General features: G+C 39.0%; 2 protein-coding genes across 11 annotated transcripts in view; one reads left to right on the top strand and one right to left on the bottom strand.

The window, feature by feature from the left end:
• LOC105831026 (neurobeachin) overlaps positions 1–13,892 on the bottom strand; it is a 348,598-nt gene that overhangs the window by 16,714 nt on the left and 317,992 nt on the right. For all 10 annotated transcript variants that reach the window (XM_036287669.1, XM_012670844.3, XM_012670845.3 and 7 more), the window contains 2 exons: positions 3,345–3,462; positions 978–1,080 (listed from right to left, as the gene is read on the bottom strand). In XM_036287669.1, the coding sequence (XP_036143562.1) occupies positions 978–1,080; positions 3,345–3,462 (221 nt within the window). The remainder of the gene's footprint in view (positions 1–977; positions 1,081–3,344; positions 3,463–13,892) is intronic.
• LOC105831029 (protein mab-21) lies at positions 7,269–13,146 on the top strand. Its single transcript, XM_012670858.3, has one exon. It carries the CDS (start codon positions 11,171–11,173, stop codon positions 12,266–12,268), a length of 1,098 nt encoding a protein of 365 aa, XP_012526312.1. The 5' UTR covers positions 7,269–11,170; the 3' UTR covers positions 12,269–13,146.

Raw genomic sequence — 13,892 nt, 5'->3', positions numbered from 1 at the left:
TCTCGTATATAGGAACGTTCTAATGGATGGGTCGATGCGCGGATACGCGAACCTCTGTTCTTGCCGCCAACTCCTGTCTGCCTATAAGACTTTGTCCTGCAAGAATCTCTTTTTGGTGCTTGCGACACCACAATACGAGAAAGACATGGAGCTTCACGCAGGGACGAATTTTGCGCCCTTACTTTCCTTCCTACGCTTGCTCATATAGCTATATTTTTATTCTTTCAGATATTATACATATTTGTTTTAGTAAGGAAAAACGTAAGTAATTAAAATAAAATAATTAAAATATAAATAATAAAACAATATGCCTGGCAATATATATATATGTAAAATAATAAAAGCGCTATTGCTGTGTACAGAGTTTCATTTTTTAATGTACATTCAGTTTAGAATTCAATGACATTTGCATATAATAAAATAATAAGAGAATCATATATGCATTATGTACGCTTAATAAATAATGCATTATATTTCCTACCGTGTAAAAATATTATACTAATTTTTTAAAAAAATTTACAACATGTGCGTGCTAAAGATAGTACACATGTAATAAACTAAATGTATAATAAAATGTAAAAAAATACTTGTGTGTGGCGATAATTTTTAATGTTATCACTTATTAACGATATAACCGATACTTTTTATTGTTTTTAAAAAGCAGCTTGAAATCAAATCATTAACCAAAAATATTCTCTATCTCATCTTTGTTCTCCACTTGATTTACCGATGGTGACTGATAATTAAAATACATTCTCATTCTTATTTATTGCTCCTATAGTCGGAATATATATTGGAAATGATAAATATCTGTAGAAAGAAGCGCGTCGAATGCGTCCCTGGAATCGTCTTTCCGACAGGGACAAAGAAACGAGGGAATGCGACGAGCATGTTTGGAAGTAGATTCCGAGATCTCCTTGGATCTTTCCGTGCAACAGCAGAAGCGCTTCCTTCCTCTGGGCAGTTATCTGACTTACCTAGTCTGAGGTATCCCATATTTGATGCCAACACCAACCCGCGGTAGCGCCTTGATCATCTTTTTCACCGTCGCCTGGTCCGAGAACGCGAACAGGATTGAAGCTGTGGACAAAAAGGTGTTAAAGTGTGAATTATAAGCGGGTCCGATTTCGAGGATACGTCGACGTCAATCATTCAGACGATGAACAAAAGAGAGAGAAATAGAATTCCTTCAGAAATCTATTCTTTAGGTGCGAACATATATTTACAATATCGATAAGAATTATGGTTTAATAAAGACATTATGACAAAGATAAAACGTACTATTACCTTTGCATTCTACAAGAATATTACTACTTAATCATTTGATTATGCTAATATTAAGACATTAGATTGTCATAATAAATTAATAAGCATAATTGTATCCAATTTATTGTACAATGACTAGACTTGTAATAAATTTGAAGAGTTTAAAATCGATGGGCTTGTTTCCGTGGAATGATAGAAAGCGAGAAGACCCAATCGTTCGGAGTGCGTTCGCGATGTTCCCCCTGAGAGTTCAAAGGGTAGCGTGTGAGAAGATGGTTACCATAAATACTTCCTAGTAATTTACCAAACTATCCGTATACGAAAGCAAAATGTTCATTTTAATCTCAATTACAGAGAGAAGAAATTCGATCAATTTATTCATAAACTTATCAAAAAAATAAAATATAACCAATCACTTTTTCTCTTTCTTCTCAATAAACAGTTGATATAATATTTCATAGTTTTAATAAATATCTTTCCAAGCAATCTAAATCGTCATTCTTGACCAACGTGCGCATCCTTTCATAACATAATATTACGTCTGCGATAGTGTATATTCTTTCCAGCTGTTTCGCGTTTTTCTTCGGATTCATGCTGGTACGCGCATATTGCTAATCTTTCAACTATTAATATTCACACGCCTCCAACGTGGCAAGCAGATGCTCCAATCCCTTTGCCGCGGAAGCCGCCCTTATCCATGGCGGAATGTCCGATAACGTAAATTACGCGAGCGGACATGAGGTAGCGTGTCGAGAGGCGGTAATCGTGCAAAAGAGCCAGTCTTGCAGGCTACTAACCGCTACGTTCGATAACAAGGAGGTCCTTTCACGTAATTTCGGATGACCATAACGTAAAGCATGCGACATGCCCGGTAACCGAAAGTTACACCGTGGCCCCGTTATAAAGTAACTCATCCTCAGTTTTTATTGTTCGACGATTTATCGCGAGAGGGAGAGAAGACCCCGCGATCCGTGCGTGTTCCCCGGCGTTTTTCGGCTAATGAACGCGCGTATCCAGTGATTTTTTTAATGAACGGCGAAGGCACCTCGCAGGGATGACATTCCACCGCTAACATCTCCTCACGACGCATCGAAAGTCAAGATCAGATTAGAATCGGGGAATGCTCGGGGAATTTATCTGCGCCCCGTAGAAATAATCAGCGGGATAGTGGCCCGAGGCAGATATAAATAATTCTCTCGCGCGGACTTTGTTACAGGACACGGTAATCCGCCTCGAACGAAGGACGAACAATTGTTAACGAATACGTCATTATTAGTAATTGCGCGAGCGCAATGACTCGATTAAGGTAAGGTGACATAATTTCTAATTCTTAAGATACATTTGAAGTTTTAGATAATTTTAGATAATTAGCAAGTTTGCAGTCCAAATTAGTTAATGTAACTATAAAGGAAAAATTATTATTGATAGGATCAAAGTTGTAATTTATTTTATTCTAGAAAAGTATTCCCAAATATGACATAATAAGTACAATTCTGAATATAACATGGTAAAATTTATATTCCCTATAAATAACACAACTTTTGCAGAGAGACTAATAAATGATTATTGAGTTCAAAATAAAATCAGAATTATCAAATTTAAACTTCGAATTGTACTATGTTCAAAATTGTGTCACCTTACTCTAAAATTTTGGTTTCGACTGTTTAACATTAAAATGAAATAGATTTTAATTAATACGATTTCATATTAATTCCCGAATTAAAAATGCTATCATATCTGCGACCGTACGAAGTTATCGTAGTTATTGCACGATAAAGTACAAAGCAACGGTGGCAGGTGCACCCGCGGGATTAAATAACAAATTGAGTTTAGAAAGAGACATACCGTAATGCGGGCGAGATATTTATTATGTAAAAACTAACGTTCGGACGCAACACCTTGCGGCGAGCTCGAGATTCCGCCGCCGTTCGCGTTGGATTAGATCGCGCGAAATAACACAAAATGGGACTCGGGGGGGACGACAAGAAACGGAATGCTCTCTCTCTCTCTCTCTCTCTCGTCCGAAAGCGGCACTCTGATTGAGGACATACAAAACGAGAGGAATCGTCGGCACTTACTTCTGCTTGCGAGAAAGATCTCGATGGCCACATTTTGCAGCAGGTAACGCCGAGAGAAGATTGCGCGCACCTCGGAGAAGTACCATTTTCCGTGCAAATGGTCGCAATACTTCAGCACCTGGAACAGAAATTAGAGATTCGCTCTTTTTATTAATCATTTTAAATTAAAATAAATTAATTTAAAAGGGATTGAACAGTGTTCAAGTAATACGTATATAAGTATCTGTGGTATCATGTGTAATATTTTGTAATATATGATTGCATTTGTTTATAATTATGAAGGGGAGTAAATTATTTACATATTTTACAAGATTTTTTGCTTGAATTTTTAAATTGTTACTGTCTTATGTGATACAATTTTATAATACTATTTTTTATATAAGTATGTTAAATTAAAGAAATGTTTTTCGCTAAATTCTTTGCAATACAACCTTGAAATTTTCAAGACAGAAAATACATTTAACACGCAGTGTGCTATGTTGGAAAAAATATATTTTATCCTAAAATATTCTTCAACATTAAAAATTCAACTCTGACCAAATAAAGACTTATTTCTACTCACTTGTACATTCACATATCGGTCAATTTTCACTTATTAATGTTCGTACTTTCTCGCGATAAATTTATCGCAATGGGCGAGATATATTCTTATTATTACAGTAATTATTTATCGCAATGGGCGAAATATACCTTTCGCAATGATAATTAAATGACCGTTTCCCGACGTCGCGAGGAAAATGTCCATTGGGGTCCAAGACGGGATGGTCCGAGGATACGAGCGCATGGCTGAATATAAGAATGCAACCGCGGTGCAGTGAAGTGTGATGTGATATAGTGAGACTAGTGCCGGTTGCAAGATGGCCGTCATGGTAGGAGGAGCCTCCTGCTGAGCCGAGAATCGATCCCAGGACCTCGCGGACTTGCGCTCTCGAACGAGTCGTGAACAACTCGTTGGCGAAAGAGGGAGAGGTGGAGAACAAAAAGAACCGAGGTTCGGCGAGAGAGTGCGCAGGGTGGAAGGGAAAAAGATCCCGACATACACGGTACATAAGGAAGAAGGGAAGCAGGAGGGAGATAAAGTGAGGGATCCCGGACTTACCACCCCGCGTCTAACAAGGCTTTCAATTTTTGCCTCTTAATGAGGACGTATCGTGCCGCCGCGGTGTCCTTACGCGCGGCGAATGAAATTATCCTCGAAATAATCCGCCGAAATGATCCATTCAGCTGATTACGCTCGAGAGGTCTGCGGTAAGAAATGCCAATAAGATGCCTATCTGCGATCCTCGTCGTTTGTTAAGGCCGCCTTTTGCAATGAAAATGCGAGTATCGCAAACGTAAGCGTAACCAGAAATGTTGTCGGACTTATCAAAGCCGAACATCGGTATCCGGAGACACCTTAGCGTCATGTTCATGTAATTATTTTACTAGTCTTCAAAAGCGCGTTTGGCCATTAGCAAGTTGAATAGTTAGACGTACAACCATCTCGATAATTTTATTGCATTAACAAAATGAAAGGATATGAAAATCGTACTCATGAACGTACATATACATACGCGGAAGCTGTATAATTATGCAAGGCAAAAGAAAGAAATAAAATTCCTCAAACAGTTATCAGATTTTAACAAGCAAAAATGGATAAAGTTTGATTTTACGTATAATTTTAATAAATCCAACTGTTTCAATTAAATAAACGATTATCAATAAAGATTGAATCGCCAATAAAATATGAAAATTAATGTATTTTTTACATCTGAACATTTCAGCAATTCAACATTTCTGTATATTTTACGATATTCTATTTCGTAATATTTTCACAAAAACATTATCGCGGCAAGTCTTCAAAGTAAATTCTTTGCATGATGACGATGACGATGATGATTGTGCAAGAAATAAGTCAACTTCGTTAACGAAGAAAAAGAAAAAATGTCGGAACATGTTTTGAATCATTGGACGCATGTTAAAAGTTTACGATGACGTACCACACGCATGTCAAAATTATAGAACATAAGCGGCTTCAAATTTCTAGCGATTATAAACGTCACATCTCCCATTTGCTATAACAATGACACAATTCAAATCGATCGATCCATTGGACAGTGTGAAGATCGTACTAGATTTAAAAATTTTTTAAATTCAAAAATAAAATATCTTCCTCCTAATAATAATTATAATATCAATCTTGTTTTATAATACATAGAAGAGTAATAGCACTAAATCCAGAAACCTTTTCGATGTATTTATTGTTTAATAAACAATAGACTTAAGCAATGAAATATTCACTTTTCAATTTTCTTTCCACAATTCTCTGAATGTCACGGAGCGATCTTGTGCACGATGGAAGGCAACGCGCAAGATTGGAAACCAACACGGGTGCAAACGCATAAAGCCAACCCCTAAGGCGATCTGCGCAAGTTCCCCGCAAACACTGCTCGAGATTGATAAGGGCCGTATCGCGGCTCAGAATCCATTATTTGGATACCTGCGGTAGCAATACAGATATATCACGTACTGTGCATTAAATCTTGTCAAGGATTAGATAGGCTCATTCATCGTTACTTAATCCCCTGTGCATGCGGGATACGATTCATTGTTCTACAACGCAGTGCCTCTTTGCTGCGATCGTGTTAATCGATTCTTTAACAAAACATAAATCTTAAAATATTTATGCGATTCAATAGAATCATTAAGTAACTATAATATATAATAATATTCATAAATACAACATATAAAAAAAAAAATAGTTTTTATAGCTTTATGTGCATAAATTTGTTTTGCTGATAAAATATTTTAATAATTTCAAAAATTATAGAACATCGTTTTTCTGCATACAAAAAAACTAGACATGACTGTTCTCTGTCTCTGAAAAGTACGACTTTTTATATTTCTGCGTAATTATAGTACTCTGAGAGGAGAAATGAGAGATATTCTGCGCACACATTCGTTACGTGCACATGTAGCATATTCATCTCCGGGAGCTCTATTCGAGTTGTCATCAAGCCGCAAAATGTGCATCGTACCGGTAGGACATATAAAAATAATACGTTTACACGTCGCGACGCGAGCCAGCGGCTGGGTGGCGAAGACCACACGCGGTTAAAGAGAGGTCCTGGCCGCTGAGTGTCAAGTGGTACGCGATTAGAGCTCCCCATGATGCTCTCCGTGCTCATCTCTCACCAACCGAAACCGTCCCGACTCAGCAGAGCGCCGGGGTTGCGTCGCGACGACAATAGGCGACGTGATGTAACAACATGTGTCGCATTCGCAAGGGGGGTTCGCCTCCCCCTTCGTCGCACGCTGGCTGTGCATACAACGTTAGGGTATATCCCATAGAATGGGATACCACTTAGCAGCCCGCCAGCGGTATACAACAAACAGATTAAGCGCCGGACAATAATGGACCCGCGCCGTTCACTCTCGTCGGGCTCACTTGGACGCCTACGAGCACTCTCCGCGTATTTCAATGACGCGGTTCTTTCGAAATCATGATACCACAATACAAATGGCATAGTGAAGTGCAGGGTACGAATGACTGGTAAAACGTGTTATGCTTGCATACATCTCAGTTATTCACCGAAGGGGTGATTCTTCATACCATACAATGTTAAATTCGTAATGTCAAACTGTGCCTAATTTAAATTATTTTTTTATTATTCCTACGTCGCTATTGCTTCTCCTCGATATGTCGTTAAGTAAATTGAAACAATGGAATTAAACAAAACAAATTTATTATTTATTAGGTTACGTTAATATAAACCTTTCTTACTTTGAAACTAAGCAGTTTCAAGTAAAGAAATGGACTGATTAAATGTCATTGCTTTTTATTTAGACACGTGTTTAAATAAAAAATTAATAAATAATAAATTTCTATACATGGAGAAGAAATACGAAAACAAAAATGTTATTTAACTCAAAGAATTAATTTAAATTTAATCCCTTAACATTTATTTTATTATTTCCAGCATTAATTAATCAATATATATTAAATTCATATAAAAATGCAATAAATTTACTTCAGTACTTTAAATCCTTCGAATTGCGGATGCCAGTGACGAACCCCACGTGTATGCATACGAAAGATTGATGCAAAAAATGCACGTCAAATCGTCGAACGCAACCAAGACATATAGATTTTCATAAATTTATTATTGCCATTTATTATTGTGAGCAACGATAAAAACGAATTTTACAGAACGATCGTACGGTTGCCACGTTGACGGAAACAGACGGCGCGGCGTCTGTTTTCGTGGATGTGTCGGCTAATGCTCGAAACATTCGGGTGCCATCGCGGCGATCCCAAGCGGCAATGAGTTATGTGTGCCACGTGCGTGTTCTCATACCTTTATTACCGCAGCATCGCGCGAGATAACGCACAAAGGGCGCGTCGCGCAGCGTGACTCGTCTCGCGTTCTACTAAATTTGCCACCGCGCGAACTAAAAAGAAAAGAACAAAGAAATCTTCCAAAAGCACTCATGTGTGTGTGTGTGTGTGTGTGTGTGTGTGTGTGTGCGTGCGTGTGTACGTACACGTACGTAACGAGAACAAAACGGGCGGAACGCATACCTGCCCCGAGCTAATGACGCTCGATCAATAGCGGAAAGAGAACGATGTTTTTCCATTTAATTAACCCGTACCGGTTTCCCAGGTATCATAAAACTGTAAATAATATATGCGACCTGTTTCCGGTAACAGATGTGAACGGGCCGTCTGTCGCGTTAAGCGGCTCGTCTAAACTAGTAATGAATACTAAGGAGAGATCAGAAAGCATCGGTTGCTGCTGCTAATAATAATTCCGTTGTAAAACGACTGATCGTCGTCGTTATGCGGTTTTTTTTCTCGGATGCTTCTAATAAACATTCGAGGTAACTCCTAATAACGTGAATGTTACAGATGAACAATTCGTTTCTATATTACGTTTCATAAGAAATATTTATTATTTAAACGAAATAGAATTTTAACTTTCTTTTCGATCGTTCAATCCGGCAAATGGTTTTCGCAGTGATTTACGTAACGATCGGGGCAATTTTCTTTGAGACGAAATCCCGACATTCAGGACGATCTATATTTTCCGTGCCATTTGACAAGGAAACCGTGAAATACGTACTCCACGGCCACCGCCTCTCTGCCGGCTGCCGAAGCTCAACGGGTCCCGGATTACTTGAGGATTACGCGGGGATGTTCATCCGAGCTGATTTACAAGGTCGACTCGGCGTGCCGGTCGGCACAGACCGGAGTGGTCTCGTTCCAGAAGATGCATCACGGTCCTCGATAGAAATGTTACACAATGAAAACGGGAGAGTCTACGCAATGGAAACCAAAAGTGCTCTTATGCCTATTGTACTTACAACGCCGAGGGAAATATTTTGGCGTGCACCGAATGCCCGAACTCATTTTTCAATTCGACGACGAAGATGACGAGCCAGCAACGAATGTAATCTCGGTAATTCCGATCTTTGCGAGGCAGATAAAATATTTATGTATTAATAAATTTGTTTGAATAAATAATTTCGAGTTGGATCTTTCGTTTCATCTCTCATGCGTCCGGCAGCTTCCGATCGAACGATAATTTCTCAAGAGTGTCATTTTCCGAGCCAGGCCGCGAGAAACGTCGGTGTACAAATAATTCGGATGATAAACGAATTAACTCGAAATGGGATGATGAAAGGCACATTTAGGGCGGCAGGAGCCCTCGGGTTCTGCCTTAATGCGAGGGCTGATGTAGCAGAACGTTTGACCCCTCGCCTCACCAACGCAAGACAGGAGAGCGAAACGGGGAGAGCGAGACGGAGAGAGATCGCGAGTACGACACACGTGCTCGGCTCATGAATCAAGTCGTATTAGCGAGAGAGAAGTAGGGACCGCCGGGTACCAATCTACCACTCCAACTTGGAGTAGATTGGATTCTCGAGCTTTATTCGATTATCCACGAACGAGAGGAGCACGAATTGAACGTGGCGCGACTCTCTGGCATAACCCGCCGTTTCGCTCCGCAGCTTTTGGCAGTCGGAGCATAAACAATGAGTTGGACAGTGATGGACGGCGTAATGAAGTAAATGAGATAAAAGGTACTACTATTTTGTCCAGTATTCAATAAAATAAAAAATTGCACCCCCGATTAGAAACGAGATTAAATCAAGATAAGCTCTTTGAAAAAAAAAACCAATGTTATAATAAAAGATTTTTCACGGTAATGTTGCAAAAATTAATAGAAAAATCCATCACAAAGTACTGCATATATATCGATAGCAACGTTTATTTTCTGTTCTATTACAAAGGGTTGAAACGATCAGACGAGCGAAGAACGATGGTGGCCAAAGATATAAAGGTCTAATCGGTAAAATCTTGCGATGTATCCGCCTGGCCGATCAGTATTCTTCAGTGGATATTTGTGTTGTAGCGTGAGTTTTTACGATTGTGTTATAAAAGGGAGGATCCAGTATCTCGTGTTTGTAAGCTATTTTTCGGCGCGCACACCTGCCCCTACGGCGTATGTATTGTGCGTGCGTATCATCAAGACTAAAGCTCCATATTTGCGTTTGGCAACGCGTTTATACGAACAGGAAGCGACATCACCTTTCATGCCAGCGTCCAATATTCAAATGGTCCTTTCAACAGAACGTTATCGTATCTATTCATTTGGTTATACTCGAAATTATCATGCTGCGGAATCACGCGAGCTGCTGTTCATCCGTTTGCTCGAATATATGTTCCGGCTACTGATATAACATGAAAATTAGGGCTACTGATTTAAATGTACACGGAAAGAACAACGGTTTCGTTAAAATATCTAAAAGTTACAGCTAGATTACAGGTTTAAAAATAATTTTATCAGATTATCAAAATATTTATTGCAGGACGATTACAAGTCGATTGCTAGAATGTTGAAACTATTTGCAGTGTTGCTCATCATTCGCGAGCAACGTATATAATTATTTTATGGTTTAACAAAATTATATATTTTCAAATTTGTATTTAACTAAATTTTTAGATACTTTAGAAATTCTAGTTTGTGCTGTTGCTTAGTATAATATTTAATTGTAAAAAAAAGTTTTGAATATGATTTAAAAAGAAATAAAATTATTAGTTTTTACTAAATAAAAATATTAAATTTCAAGCATTAATAGTCCTAGTAGTGATAAGAGTAATACTTTTGTTCTAGTTTAATGAAAAATGTTCACATAAACATTTCTCAAAACGTTTTCCATGAAAGTCAGGTTGAGATGGCTAAATAGAAATATTGCCGAAAATCGAAGTATCACTAATAATGGAATGTCATAGGGTTTCTTATCGCCACCCATCGATAGGAGCGACGGTACCACAAGCTGCAGGAGGAACAGTGGAGGAGGAACGACAGGAGGCGTGGTAACAACGCGCACGCTCCACGTGACCCTGTCGTTTAGAAGGCGGGACTTTCAGCAACGGAGCACACAACTACAACAAGCAGTAGAACCAGCCGGTGGTCAGCGACGTTCTCTCTGTCGTCGCGCGCGCGGGACACCTCGAGCCGCGCTCGTTGCACGTACAACACCTGCCGCGCGATTAGGCACGCACGATTCGTCCATCCGTAACCCGTTCCGGCGACCTTTTTTTTTTTTAAGACTGCAAATTTTGTGCAGTGCCTTCCTCCCGACCCGAAAATCAGGCCGACGTCATAGCGCGATCGCGCGGGTGCCGTCGAAATCATGCACGAGAAAACGATTGACGATAACAACAACGACACCAATAGCATGTCGATCCGTGAGTGAATATGCGCACGGGAGAATGAAACTCGTCCGTTCGAAGCGGGAGAGCATCCTCAGGATCATCGAGAACAGACAATCTCGTCGAGATGTTGGTGCCGCAGGACATAATGGGTGGCCCGTCGAAGATGCTGTACCAGATGAACAAGTACTACGCCGAGCGGGTACAGGCTCGTATGGGCCAGGTGCAGAAGACCATACGGGAGGTGTGCAAGGTCGTGCAGGACGTACTCAAGGAAGTCGAGGTGCAGGAGCCACGCTTCATCTCCTCGCTGACCGAATGCAACGGCCGCTACGAGGGCCTCGAGGTGATCTCGCCGGGTGAATTCGAGGTGGTCCTCTACCTGAATCAGATGGGTGTTTTTAACTTCGTCGACGACGGCACCCTACCGGGCTGCGCCGTGCTGAAGCTCAGCGACGGGCGCAAGAGGTCCATGTCCCTCTGGGTGGAATTCATTACCGCGTCCGGTTACTTATCGGCCAGGAAAATACGCTCGAGATTTCAGACTCTGGTGGCGCAGGCCTGCGACAAGTGCAACTACAGGGACTCGGTGAAGATGATCGCCGACACCACCGAGGTGAAGCTGCGGATACGAGAGCGGTACGTCGTGCAGATCACGCCGGCATTCAAGTGCTCCGGCGTGTGGCCGCGATCGGCCGCTCATTGGCCGATACCGCATATACCCTGGCCGCATCCTAACCTGGTGGCGGAAGTCAAGACGGAGGGTTTCGATCTGCTATCGAAGGAGAGTGTCGCGCTTCAGGGCAAGCAATCGGCGATGGAGGGCGACGCCTGGGTACTGTCCTTCACGGAAGCAGAAACCAGACTGCTGCAGGGCGGCTGTCGCCGAAAGTGTCTCAGCATACTGAAAACCATGAGGGACCGGCATCTCGATCTACCTGGGAATCCAGTCACTAGCTACCACATGAAGACCCTGTTGCTGCACGAGTGCGAGAAACATCCCCTCGAGACCGAATGGGACGAGGGATGTTTGGCTGATCGTATCAATGGCATTTTTCTGCAGTTAATATCTTGTCTACAGTGTCGGCGGTGTCCACACTATTTCCTGCCGAATCTCGATCTCTTTAAGGGAAAGTCACCTAGCGGTCTGGAAAATGCCGCGAAGCAAGTCTGGAGACTTACGAGGGAGCTGCTCACGAATAGTCGCGCGCTGGAGAAGCTTTAGCGACCTTCTGCTCGTTACAAAAAATATGAAAAAACGCGCGATGGGCGAAGGGGAGCGCAACAATAACACGAAAATTTTAAGAACGTTACTACCGCATGGTATTACGTGCTTCTCCGATACTACACGCGAACAGTATTGTAATTACTGTTATTACTTAATACACGCTTGTACCAAGGGCTTGGTGCATTGTTACAAATGACTCTCGACACGTAAGCCATCTTTAGTCATACTTGTTTCCATTAATAAGAATCGCGATTCAACGAGCAATAATGATCGTCGGATAGATAACTCTGACTTTTCATTCCTTTTTTTAACATTCAAATAGTCGCATGGAAATCAAATAACCATATATAAAAATGTAACCATAATTCTTGTTATATCTCTACATAGTTATTGTATTTGAATTAGTAAAATCGATTATAGATATATGTTATGGTCAAAAACAACAATTTTGACCATTAAAAAGAATAAAAACAAGTTTCGTAAATTTCACAAATATATCTCTTCATTGTCTAATACTCTAATGGATTGTAATAATTGTAATTTGAAATGTAGTTCGAAATCGAAGTACATGCGTCTGAGTAGATAAAAATAAAATTTACACAAGCTTAATTAGAAAAAGCAAAAAATATATAATAAATATATGATAAATATACTATCTAAATATATTGCAATATATATATAATCGAATAATTTTTATAATTACGTTCTAATTAATTAATTTTCTTATGATTGATATATCCAATGTTTTATTTCAAACAATATAAATTGCTGTAAAATAAGCAATGTCACGACAATTAAACGTAAAATATGATACCCATGCGACTAGTTAAGTGCTAAGTACATCTCGATAGCATATCCCGATAGTTACTGTAAAATGTTACGTTGCAATATGAATTGTGCAATTGGTTCTGTTGAAGTAGAATATTTTGTATAATTGTTTAGTGCGATAATAACTATTTCATCTAAATTATAATACAACGAAATATTAGAGAATTGTAATAAGATAAAGTCTGAAGGCATTTAATGTTCTCCAAAAGTTTAATAATACTCCGTAAAATTGTATTAGCGAAAGAATTTTCACACTTCAAACATTTAAACGAAACAAAGTCCTTTTCGCATTCTAGATTACTTAAGAAACATATAAACATATAAAATGTATAATACATTTCAATTAATTATTATTGCAATTATTTCTTTAAGTTAAGCAAAATAATGTGATTTGTTATTCTTATTGATTTGATATTTATAATCGGTTAGCAGTAAGCTTCCGACGTTAGTTTCCGACGGTAGTTTCATTACTTATTGTTATATGTGTATATATGTGGTATACATATTTTTTTATATTATTTAAATAATATTTATTTTATAATTAGATTATTATATATATATATATATATATATATATATATATATACATACACACATATTTGAAATATAAAATGTACATAATGAATAAATGCACTTATTTCATCTTCAACAATTATTGACTTAAAAAATTTGTTTCACCTTTTAATTTATAAAATATATTATTCAATTAATTATACCTCGTATATATAAAATATTTTTGTAAAAAGAAAACTATTTCAAAGCTGTCATGTAAGACACTATGTTTTTGCCTTAA

This window comes from Monomorium pharaonis, chromosome 1, assembly GCF_013373865.1.
Source record: "Monomorium pharaonis isolate MP-MQ-018 chromosome 1, ASM1337386v2, whole genome shotgun sequence".
Classification (NCBI taxonomy): domain Eukaryota; kingdom Metazoa; phylum Arthropoda; class Insecta; order Hymenoptera; family Formicidae; genus Monomorium; species Monomorium pharaonis.
This window is presented reverse-complemented; position numbering and strand designations above follow the sequence as displayed.